This window comes from Opisthocomus hoazin, chromosome 3, assembly GCF_030867145.1.
Source record: "Opisthocomus hoazin isolate bOpiHoa1 chromosome 3, bOpiHoa1.hap1, whole genome shotgun sequence".
NCBI lineage: Eukaryota > Metazoa > Chordata > Aves > Opisthocomiformes > Opisthocomidae > Opisthocomus > Opisthocomus hoazin.
Window position 1 is genome coordinate 5,609,074 of NC_134416.1, and position 12,440 is coordinate 5,621,513.

The following is a 12,440-nucleotide window of genomic DNA, read 5'->3' on the forward strand; positions in this document are numbered from 1 at the left end:
TGATAGGTTAGGGAAACAAACTGTGAGACTGTGTTTTTATCTTGCATGTAGACAGAACACCAGCACTACCAATATTCAATAGCAGAAAAAACACCTCACAGGATAAAGTGTATGCGTCTGATAAACAGGAAAATTAGTTTTTTTCAATATATTCAATCTTCTGCCCAGTCTAGTAACATTGTGTAATTGGTGTTTTCTCATTATAGGAGAGCTGCAGGGTAATAAGGCTTATCTTTGCATCTAGTTACGAGGAATAAATTGTAACATCTAATTACAAAGAAAGTGAGATTATAGAATTTTAATGTAGTAAGGGATAATTAAAAAACAAATAAAAAGCTACCCTCTTGAAAGCCTGTCTTAAAACAAGCCTGTGAAAAAACTGGCTCAGTTGCTGGGGTAGTAAACTACAACCTTTACAGGTACAGTTGCTAACTTGGTTTTTTAGAACAGTTAAATGAAAATTAACTAGATGGAAAAGATGCTGTGCTTCAGGTGTTGGCAATTTTGCAGCTGCTTTATAGGCCTTAAGATTTTATAAATTTGTAAGGTCAGGAAAGATGTTTGTGAATGCTACATTAACAGCCTGCAGAATGCCTGCTGTAGTCTTCCCAGAATGAATTTCTTGGAGTGTCTGTGTGGTGGATTTTTTTTTTTTTCTTTGTCTTTCACATCCCTTGGTGGTAACACATATCTATTTGTGCCGAAGGAAAATGCAATTTTGCTATCTTTGTGGTGACGAAAAAACAGTTTCCTGCAACTGCAGAAAATATTTGAGTAACTTTGTGGACAATCATTAAAGCAATAAGTTAGGTAGCAAACTTACTCAAATATGATAAATATAAAACTTTCTGAGAATCTGTTGCCTTTCTGATAGCTGTTCCAATTATTAGTGAGAGCTCATGTCTACCTTTTCTCATCTTAAAAATTTAGTTTCCGTAGGTGCGTGAACTTTGACAGTATTATGTATTTGAGGAATAGCTTTTGATAGGGTTTTTTTTTTATCTTTTCTAACTTAAATACATGATCATGCACTCATGCCCTTTTCACCTCTGCTGCCATATTTTTTTATTGTGCTAACTTTTCAAAAATGACATGAATGGAAAAATGAGAAGAAAAAAAATAAGGTGGAGCAGCTTTTTTTTCTGATGGAGTAGGTAACCTTAATCTGACACCTCATATTCTTTTTGAATGATAGCTTTTGGGGATTCTAATAAACTGGTTTAAAAGTGTTCCGTATTTTCTTCTTGTGCCTTGTTTTCTTCCCAGCTTCAGTGATTCATGGAAGTTTTCAGCTTGGTGCAATCGCCTTTTTACAACTCTTGGCACAGACATTGGTCTTTTATGTGGATGGGTGGTATTTTTGCCTTCGACATCGTCTTGTGCTGTCAGTTCTGAGGGAAAATGGCAACATCAGCTTCAAAAATAGTCTGAAACTTTCTAAAATGATTTGCTAGTCTATCTGTCTGTGTCTTTTGATCTTTTGAACTTCTAAAATTTGAACTATCAGATAAGGTCACGGTGCCTTCAGAAAACTATCGGCTTCTTTGAGGTCTCTCGTATCGCTATGTCCAAAATAAGTCACTTTTGAAAACAGACCATTTTTGGGGGAATTATATTAGGAATTAAGTGACTAAAAAATGTTTTGAAGCTTCATTTATAAGACCTAATTATTCCTGTAAAAGTGAACCAGTGTGGCTAGCATCTTCTTTCGACTTCCAAAGGCTTTAAGTAGCTGAAGTTAAATGCGCAGAATCAACTGACTGATCCTTTCAGTTCTGAAGAATGAGTTGCAGAAACGCTGTTTCTGTCCTTTAGTGCTATTTTGGTATGAAGTTTGCCATTTTAAACGCCTTTGCAAAATGTGTTAGCAGCTTTAGAGCCATTTAAAAGATTTTATATTGCTTTTGGTTGTGCATGCCAGATACTGTGCACTAGGTGTCAGCATTTGTCCATCTTCAAAACTCAATATTGCTTGTTGCTGGGTGGTATCACAGAATCACAGAATGTTCGGGGTTGGAAGGGACCTCAGTGGGTCATCTAGTCCAACCCTCCTGCCGAAGCAGGGTCACCTACAGCAGGCTGCACAGGACCTTGTCCAGGCGGGTCTTGAATATCTCCAGAGAAGGAGACTCCACAACCTCCCTGGGCAGCCTGTTCCAGTGCTCCGTTACCCTCAGAGGGAAGAAGTTCTTCCTCATGTTCAGACGGAACTTCCTGTGCTTCAGTTTGTGCCCATTGCCCCTTGTCCTGTCGCTGGGCACAACTGAAAAGAGTTTGCCCCCATCCTCCTGACACCCACCCTTAAGATATTTGTAAGCATTTATAAGGTCCCCTCGCAGCCTTCTCTTCTTCAGGCTGAACAAGCCCAGCTCCCTCAGCCTTTCCTCGTAGGAGAGATGCTCCAGTCCCCTCGTCATCCTCGTGGCCCTCTGCTGGACTCTCTTCAGTGGTTCCTCATCTTTCTTGAACTGGGGAGCCCAGAACTGGACACAGTACTCCAGATGGGGCCTCACTAGGGCAGTGTAGAGGGGAAGGAGAACCTCCCTCGTCCTGCTGGCCACACTCTTCTTAATGCACCCCAGGATCCCATTGGCCTTCTTGGCAACCAGGGCACACTGCTGGCTCATGGTTAACCTGTCGTCCACCAGCACACCCAGGTCCCTCTCCACAGAGCTGCTCTCCAGCAGGTCCGCCCTGAGCCTGTACTGATGCATGAGATTATTCCTCCTCAGGTGCAGGACCCTGCACTTGCCCTTGTTGAACTTCATCAGGTTCCTCTGCGCCCAACTCTCCAGCCTGCCCAGGTCTCGCTGAATGGCAGCACAGCCTTCTGGTGTATCCACCAGTCCTCCCAGTTTGGTGTCATCAGCAAACTTGCTAAGGGTACACTCTACCTCTTCATCCAAGTCATGGATGAACAATTTGAACAAGACCGGGCTGAGTACTGACCCCTGGGGGACATCACTAGTTACCGGCCTAAGGTAGACCTGAAGTAGTTGGTAGCTTCCAGAGTTTCTGCGACAGTTTCTTCTTGACTGGCTGATTTCAAAGCAAGATTGTCACTCAAAGCAGAGGGGGAAGAATGGTTACTTGGGACTTGTGCCCATATATTGATAAGCTAAAGAAGCACATGTTGGTAGTTACTCATGAAGTTTATTTCGACTTTAAGCTTCATGGGGCTTAACCTTTCTCTAAATTCTTCCTCACTAGTTGACAGTCTGCATAGGTATAGTATCATGGAATGAAAATTTTGTGGTTTATAAGATCAGAGAAATATCAAATCTGAGGCAGTAGTTTCTTTGCATTCATAGCCTGAGATTTCGAGATTGTGAATTAATTTTAGTCTTGAAGGGATGAAAATGTTTAACTTAATCAATAGATTTTGTAAGTGGTATATTTTTGCGTTGTTATTGTACACATGAATATCATGTTAAATATCTTCCATAAATTGTGGAGCTGTTTAGCTGTTACTGACTGATTTGACTATTTACTTATTAGTAGTACTGACAAATAAAGTTGCCAAAGAACTCTGACTTTGCTGCTTTAGTTAGATGTTGAACTTGAAGCAAGCTTAAGTTTTGCTGGCAGTAGAAGCTGCCATCACTGGCTATATGCAAAATCATCGGCCTTCTGTAGTGTTGGAGATACGTCTGCGACATGTTTTTTTCCTCCTGTTACTTTTTTTTAAAAAAACTCAAGACATGCACTTTAAAATTTTTATTAAAAACAATCCTTTTTTCTTTTCCCTTTAAATTTCAGCTTTCAGAAGAGGAAAAAATCCAGCGTTACAGCATTCTTTCTGAGCTGTATGAACGTATTGGTTTTCACCGCAAGTCTGCTTTTTTCAAGCGTATAGCAGCAATGCAGTGCGCTGCCCCTAGCATCCCCGAACCTGGCTGGAGGGCCTGCTACAAACTGCTGCTGGAAACACTCCCTGGCTACAGCTTATCATTGGATCCTAAAGATTTCAGCAAAGGTAAGTGGCTCTGGGAAAATATGGCTTAGCACAGTAGGTCACTCAGCTGGCTAATTTCCTTTAGAGATTTAAAATTAAACCAAAGTCATTTACCTATCTGAAACTAATTGCGGCAAATAGAGCAGTTCTTTAACACTGCACCTTCACTTTTTCTTAGTGTTGCTTTCAATAACTTCAGATTTCTTCAAGCCACTGCAGTTTGTGTTGCTGTCTTCCTCTGTTTGCAGCAAATAATTACATTTTATTTATGACAGCTTAATTTCTATGCTTTTTCAGTAATGTCTTTGGTTTTGATTATACACTTTTCAGTACAAAAAAGATCATATTTTATTTTTGAGTATTTTTTCAATTAAAGTGCCTCCAGCTTGTGTATCAGAAATTTGCTTTCTTTTGTTATTTGTTGCTGTTTGATCTTAAAATGAAAGAATTAAAGATTCTTTTACATATTTTTGTATACAGACACACATACATACATATAATGTAATTGTATCTGCAGGGTCAAATACGTCACATTTTTCCACAAATTAGATCAGAGTGATGTCATCTGTAAGAGTAGCATTTGGTTAAGGCATTTCAACAGTTTTTAGATGCTATATATCGTTTAAATTACTGTTTTGTTGCATCTGTTAAAAAACAAAGGAAAAATAGTCCATAAGAACACATGTCAGTTCTTGCAGCTGTTAAATACTGTGTTCACGTTCGGCAAGTTATGCGCTGCTTGCTGCCTTTCTTTAGGTGAGCTATGTTTCAGCAATTTTATCAGTGTATAAAAAAGCTGTATATAAAGTAATAATATTAAAAGTTGTCTTAATTTTAATACACTGTGCTGCATTTTTCCTCTAAAGGAAGAGACAGCTCATGTGCTGCTTGGGAACTCCTTTTGAGCAAACCTTCTCATGTTGCCCAAAAACTTGCATTCTTTTGTATAGCAGCATTTTTGGGGACCGTTCACTAAATGTTGTAGCTGCAGGAGAGGAGCAACAAGCAATGGGCTGAGCATGTATTGGTGGAAAGGAGGTGGAGTTCACCAGTATGAAAACTCCGAACTGGTTTAAATATGAATGAACAGCAGCCAGAGTATTCTCGCTTTTGTGAGAGTACGTTGACTGTTGTTGGGATTCCAGTTTGATGTTGTCATTTAAGTTCACTTGTTTCTGTATATGCCAGGTCATTAGCCATTCCAATAATGGAGCTATCTAGTCAATTCAGTCAAAGGAGAATATGGAGAAGCTCTCTTAGCTCCGTTGATGAAACAGGCATGTAGACAACCCACCATACATGTGGATGGTCATTTTTTTCTTTTCAACTGGTGTGATTTTAGCAGTCACTGAAAGAAATCATGTGAGCGGAGGCAGAAAATGCCAAGTGGACTAGATAGAAAGATGACAAAGAGTGTAGGAAGTGGGAATGTACTGGAAAAAATATGCTGTGGCTTGTGATGGAAGAGAAGTCTGGGATGGGACTGTGTTGGGAGAAGAGGTTGTAGAAGTTCTGCAAGAAGTGATGGTTAAAAAAACCCAAGTTATATGATTGGTGTCTCTCTTTTCATCCTTTATGTTGCACTTCAGTGCTTTGTCAGATTTTACCCTTAAAATGGCTGAGACATACAGAAAGATCACTGTAAGCTGTAAGAACTACTTGACAAGAACGACATTTCACACATGAAAAATAATGAGACTCTTGTGTGCAAAATATAAACACTCAAGGTTTGGTTGCAGTAAGTAGTTCTAGAAAAGTTTGCCAGACGCCGAAGTGTAATATTAGAAGGAAGGCTGTTTAGAAGTTTATGAAGTATTACATCTTAGAATATCTGTTATTTAAAAATTACTGCTCTTGCTTACTACTAAAAGCAGATTAAATTTCATGAAGACTACTGCATATTATGTTTTTGAAAGAAAAGTTACATTATGATGCTCTATTTATTGTTAGCATAGACACTTTGCAAATATGAAATAATTTATAGTCTGAAACTTAGTTTTTAAAGACTGAAAATCAGGAAATGTGCCTCATGCCCTGTAGTTTTATTGCTTTTTACTGACTTTTAATGGCCAGGAAATCGTTTAGAGAAAGTATCTTTTGCTTGATCTTTGAAGACGGTTAAGAAGTGCTTGATTTGGATAAAAATGAAGTTTCTATGAAATCTCATGTGAATTTCTTGTTCAGAGAATGTAAAAACTATAAAACTTCAAAGTTTTTGTGTATCATTTTGTTTTTACTTCAAGGGAAGTGTTAACTTCATTTTCTGAATTTTAATGATAAATTTATTAGTCAATAGACAAGCATATAAACCAGAAAATGCTTTCACATTTAAATATTCAAGCAAACTCAAAGATCCTAATTTTTCTTTTGTGTTGAGTACAAGGTTTGGATTTTGTAATTACTGGTTTCATTGGGTAATTTTTAGAAGTGTCATTATATGACTGCTTAGTATATTAAGAAAACCAAAACCAGTTGGTTTGTGATGACTTCTAACTTTAAAAAGTATAAAATGATGGCTTAACTTTTTAGGAACCCACAGAGGATGGGCTGCAGTGCAGATGCGTTTGCTTCATGAACTGGTATATGCTTCCAGAAGAATGGGCAATCCTGGTCTATGCGTCAGGCATCTGTCTTTCCTTCTCCAGACCATGCTGGATTTTCTTTCTGATCAAGGTATGATTTTTGAAAGAAGGAGCTATTTGCACTTTTTTCTGTCGTAAAGTCAAATAATGTGACTTTGTTTTGAAATATACTTAATCTGAGCAGTAATGGAGTGCACAGAAGTTAGGGAATTCTGTGTATGCATGAGGTAGCTTGCTGATGGTAATCAATCATGTGTACAGTTTTAAATACTAGTGTTCTGACCTTGGTGTGTAGTATCTAAAATAAAACTTCCTGTAATGTTTTCTAGGTTGACTTGAGGTTGACTGCCTCAAGCCTACTGCATTGTTTCCTCTGTAAATATTAAGAATATGGTCAGAGGGCTTAATTTGTGTGTGGATTTAAAAAAAAGACGCATTATTTAAAAATACTAGCAGCTTTTGTCAGTGCTATTAATGAACTGATTGAGAGGAGGTGAGGTTGAAAAGTAAATTCAGAAAAGAAGATGTCCGGTAGTTCAGCCTGAATCTACCATGAGTTTTCTGATGAAATATGTTTTCTAACAAAACATTCATAGTGTGGATACAGAATTAATCTCAGGCAATCCTTGTCTCTGTATTTGAGACAATGAACTGGTAGAAGCTGAATGTGATGGAGTTGAATTAAACAGTGTTTAACTAGGACAGGAGGCTTAAGCTTCTGTAAGTTTCTGTGGTTTGTTTAAAAAAAATTTTAATTCAGCAGTAAATTTAGTGGGATTTATGAAATTTGTTAGTGGATGACAATGGAATGAATGTGTCTGTGGATGATTTTCAGAAATGGTGATGTATGTGAGCACTCTTTTGTAGGGGAGGGCCATGCAGCATTTACAAAATCACCTGGAAAAGCAAAAAGTGACAACTGTTTTTATGACGTTTCTTAGGAAAAATATTTCAAACAGGTTAGCTTTTCATCAAATTAATGAGATTGAACTAGTGATGAAAGGTTTTAAAAAATGTTTTTGATTCACAGTAAGCTAGGTAAAAAGTACTTTTTTTTTTTTTTCAGTTATTCCCTCATTTATGATAAAGAAGATGGGAGTAAAATAGTGTAGTTTTTTTTTCTTTTCTCTTTTTTCCTTTAGTTATGGCCAAATGTCTCTCCTTCGTGACTCCTGCATCAAAGAACTTTGCTGGCAGGCTTTAGGTCTTTACCTGCCAGTGAATTCCCTCTGTGTAGTGGCTCAATTCTGTAGTGGAGGAAGGAGAGGAAGTCATGAACTGGAATAAATTATCGTTCTATCTGTAGGTCTTATTTGCTGTCAAAAGGTCCTTGGATTTTCCAGAACTTTTAATGAAGCTTTGTTGATTTATGTATGGAAAGTTTGGCTGAAAGACAAAGTTTTAAGATCACCTACTACGCATGCCCACATATGATATTGCTAATCCCTAATCCTAAAAAGGTTTGAAATCTTAAAGAGAAGAAACTTTTGTGTTTCTTGTCTTCAGACCTTATATGTCTGAGTAAAGCTTCCAGTTTCATAAGACTGAAGATAACTGTCATGTTTAGTGGCTTTGAAAAATCAGACTAAATGTTCTCCAATATGTTTGAAATGTAGCTGAATCTTTTTCTCCTTCTCTCCTGAAGACATCCAAAATAGAACTTGCTTTTGTGTTTCAAGTCTTTTATTGATAGCGTGTTGCTCAGCCACAGTTAGTCATGTTCCAAACTAAAGTGTGGATGACAGTGCCAGGAATATATTTCTGGCTTATAATTTTTTTGTAATTCTTCTGAGACTGATATGGTGTGATGTAGTTCATGAGTCCATTTAGCATAGAAAATGACTTTAAACTTATAGTTCTTCTTAAAATATCAGAATGTCAGGAAAAATAAACCAATAAAACCCCTTCAACCTTGGATTGTAGTAAAGGACGAAAGCAGGATGATTTGAAAGCACGGAATTATGCTGCTTACTGTTTTAACTCTGTGAACTGTTTCCCTTGTAATATGAACTTTTCAATAGTGTTGTAATGAGTATTCTTCTCTGATAATCGCATGACTGAAACTTGCAGGTTTCTTAATCAATTAAAAGTTTAATTAGGAAACTGAAGTAGTATAGTAGCACTGGAGTTGAAGAATGCTAAGATTTTATTATTTTTCTGTGCTGCATAGAAGGTTGCCAAGTTACCAGTTACTAGGTGGGGGAAAACTCACTCTTTTTAAAACTTAATTTTTTACCTGTATGTGTTTTTCCTTAAATCAAATAAACTTCATATTTTTAAAGCTTGTAATTGATAATAGAAGTTAAATCCTACACTTCTATTTAAAATTCAAGTAGTCTGCAGATCATCTTTAAAAACAGAACAAATAGAAGTGAAAACTAAGCTGAAAGTAAGTTACTAGCTAAATATTTGGGTCTGGAACCTGACCTTCTAACCCTTATTGTCTCAGGATTAGCTGTCTCTAGACACAGAAAAGGAGTATTCTCTCATTCTAGTTTGTTAATCTAATTCTGTTCATTTATTAGTTCCACTGAAGCTGAGATACTGGGACTTCAGAAAACAGAAAAAAATGATTTCTTCTTCACTTCAAGTAAAAGTTCAGAAGATGAGATTTAGTAGTTCTAATGAAAGATCTATTAATTAGAAGCGTTTGCTTTTTATTCAGGGAACACAAATGCATAGTCAAAACTGGTTTGTGTTTAAAAGAAAATTTTCTTTTATTTTAATGGAATGACACTTGTTAATTATTTTAAAATAAAACTTTTGTATATGTTTACTTGAATTACAGTTTCCAACCATGCAACCTGGCAAATCTGAATAAAAAGTATCATCAAGTAAATGGGAGATGTCAGTCACTATTTTAACAACACAGAAGCTAAAAATCTGATTTAAAATTAAGCTATTTAGTTACATGAATATGTAAAATGCAGTCTTCTGCTTAGCAATAAAGAGGTACCAAATTCTGCGTAAAAGTTCTCTAATCTCAAGCCATTATGTTTTAATGTTAACAAGCCCTTGAGAATCACTCTTTCTTTAAATAAGAATTAAAATGTGCAGTTGCAAAGTTTATTGGAATTAAATTTATCTTTTGCATAATGCTTTTTGAAACATAACACTGTGTGTACAACTCACACTGAATTTGATTTGGGTGAGGTCAGACACTTGGAAAAAAACCCAGTATTTTATTGTGGATCTTGATTGATAATGTCCATACTACTTCAAAGGACTGTGATTTGTACTGTGTGCAAATGATTCTGAGTTAGTTAGGGCCTGTCGAAACACAGGGCTACGTGGAAACAGCTGTTACCAAAATGTGACTGTCCACCCAGAAACCACTTGAGGAGAGCATGTCCGTCATGCCTGCAAGCCAATGTTGTTTCAGACATTCAGTAGGTTTCCAACTGTCATGCCTGCTGTTTTGCTTTTGGTGGCAAGGATCTTGGTGCACCTATTCTCACCATTCATGGCATAGGATGAAACCAGGAATGCTTCATTCCTTCATCTCTTTTTCCTTCAGTGCTTCTCGGTATACCTTTGCCATTGAGATTTCTGTCCTATGATTGTTGTTGCACTTCAGTTCTTTTCAGCCTTCTAGTGAGATGACAGGCTTCACATCTGAGATCTCTACTGCTCCATCTGTCATGTACTTACTAATGAAACTACTGACTCTATGATGATTCTGCCTTGCGTTAAACATGCAGAAGTAATTTTTCATCTGTTGACCAATGTTCTGGATGCCATTATTCTTGAGATGAGTGACAGTAGGCGATGGAGAGAACAATACCTAGAAGTACTTCCTCAAACATCCTAGGGTGCCTGTTGGTCATTCCTGTGCATAATTGATTCTTGTATCATTGGACACACACACACAGAATCACACACAGAATCACACACAGAATGGTAGGGGTTGGAAGGGACCTCTGTGAGTCACCACTGTTAATTCCAGCTGCATTCTCTGTTACCAGACTTCAGGACAGAGGTTGGTTCCCAAAGCAGTTTGGCAGGGGTTTGAGATTGTGGAGGCTAAAATGAAGGTGCATGGTGGCCTTTTGACACCAGTTCTACCTGTTGGTCCTGGATAGTCAGCAGGCAAAGGTAACAAGACAAATGACAATGTTGACAACGTGAAGGGGAGACCTTATTGCTCTCTACAACTACCTGAAAGGAGGTTGCAGTGAGGCAGCTGTTGGTCTCTTCTCCCAGGTAACTAGTGATAGGACGACAGGCAATGGCCTTAACTTGTGTCAGGGGAGGTTTAGATTGGATATTAGGAAAAATTTCTTTCCTGAAAGAGTGGTCAGGCATTGGAACAGGCTGCCCAGGGAAGTAGTGGAGTCCCCATCTCTGGAGGTGTTCAAAAAATGTGTAGATATTGCACTTTGGGACATGGTTTGGCAGGCCTGGTGGTGTTGGGTTGATGGTTGGACTTGATGATCTTAGAGGTCTTTCCTAACCTTAGTGATTCTATGAATTTATATATTTTTTTCTTCTCTTCCATATGGTTATTGATTTTGGATACAGCCTACATGATTGTCTGAGCTCTCTTGGGACCCTTTAGGTGCTTCTCCAGCCAACTGGATTGTCAGCACACGTACTACTACAGCATTAGCAAGGCCTTTGGTGTCTCAAAACATCGTTCTGCTGCTCTTATAATTCACTAGATTAACACGAATACTCTCTTTAGAAACAGAACCATGTTGGCTAACAGTCTGAAGAATGACCACATGACCTTTCACGTATGTACATGTTTACCTTTCAACACCAGAAAGACAAAGAATAGTGCACGAGAAAGACAAAGAATACTGGGTATCACGTAATTCAGAGTCTTTCTGTGATGACCTTTGCCTTTAATCTTTTCAGCAGCAGCAGTGACCAAAAATAAATAGGATAAGTTCCACAGCCATGAGCACAAAATGTCTGGCAGCTTGGCAGACAAGATAGGCTTGTTGTTCCAGTTTTGCTGATCTGGTTATCAGGGCTTCTTTGCTCACCGAGTACAAGATTTTGAACAATTATAGCTTATTTGTCTTTCTACTGATGTCATGAAGAAACTGGTTTTAGCCCTAGCAACCTAAAAATCATATCCTGGGCTTGATTACAGATACCGCTTTGATAGAGGCACGTCCTCCCCAGAGGGGATACTCGTCACTCTGGCCACAGTCATTGATTCTGCCGAAAGACATGAACTCTTTAGTGAATGACTTAACTTGTTATGATACTTCTCTTCAGCCAGGGGACAGACGAGGTGCTGCATGTGATGAAGGGGGTTTCCTTGCTGTAGCTGGATATTTTGTCTTCAGAAGCAAACCTTGTGATAGGAGTTCATCAGTCTCCATTAGGAGGGATTTCTGTGCATGGATTTTGATTTTCAGTTATGCCTGCTTTTATATATCTCTATACAGGCATTGCACGGGAAATACCACGGAGTGGCTCAGACCATTACTTGGTCAGGAGTTGTTTTTATGGTTCATCTCAGATAGCAACTGCATGCCATGGCTGCATGAACTCCATGGGGGCCGGATCCTATCCCTGCTGCCGTACTAGCTATTACTTGGCACTTAAAAATCATATGACACATTGATCCATGCCGTGCAAACCTTAGAGGTTTGTAAGTTTGGCTCCAGGTTATTTTCTCATGAAAACAATCTCTTACCTTCCAGAAGGTGCTTATTCTCAGCCTGTGCTGAGATCGTTGTCCCTGATGAAAAACGTCTGCCAAAATTTATGCTGAACACTATTTCGGTTCCCCTCATCCTCTAGATCAGTTGTGACGGACTTGTCAGTGTTGGCTGGGCAGACCACTTTGATGCCTTGACAGCTGAGAGTTGTTGGTAGTTGGAGGACCAGGGACTGCTTGCCAATAATCTGAAATCGCTTTCAGAACCTTTTCATCCTCCTTTCAA

General features: G+C 38.3%; 1 protein-coding gene across 3 annotated transcripts in view; it reads left to right on the plus strand.

The window, feature by feature from the left end:
• The window catches only part of TRAPPC9 (trafficking protein particle complex subunit 9), a 553,794-nt gene that overhangs the window by 31,224 nt on the left and 510,130 nt on the right, over positions 1 to 12,440 (plus strand). For all 3 annotated transcript variants that reach the window (XM_075415508.1, XM_075415510.1, XM_075415509.1), the window contains 2 exons: positions 3,760 to 3,976; positions 6,485 to 6,628. In XM_075415508.1, the coding sequence (XP_075271623.1) occupies positions 3,760 to 3,976; positions 6,485 to 6,628 (361 nt within the window). The remainder of the gene's footprint in view (positions 1 to 3,759; positions 3,977 to 6,484; positions 6,629 to 12,440) is intronic.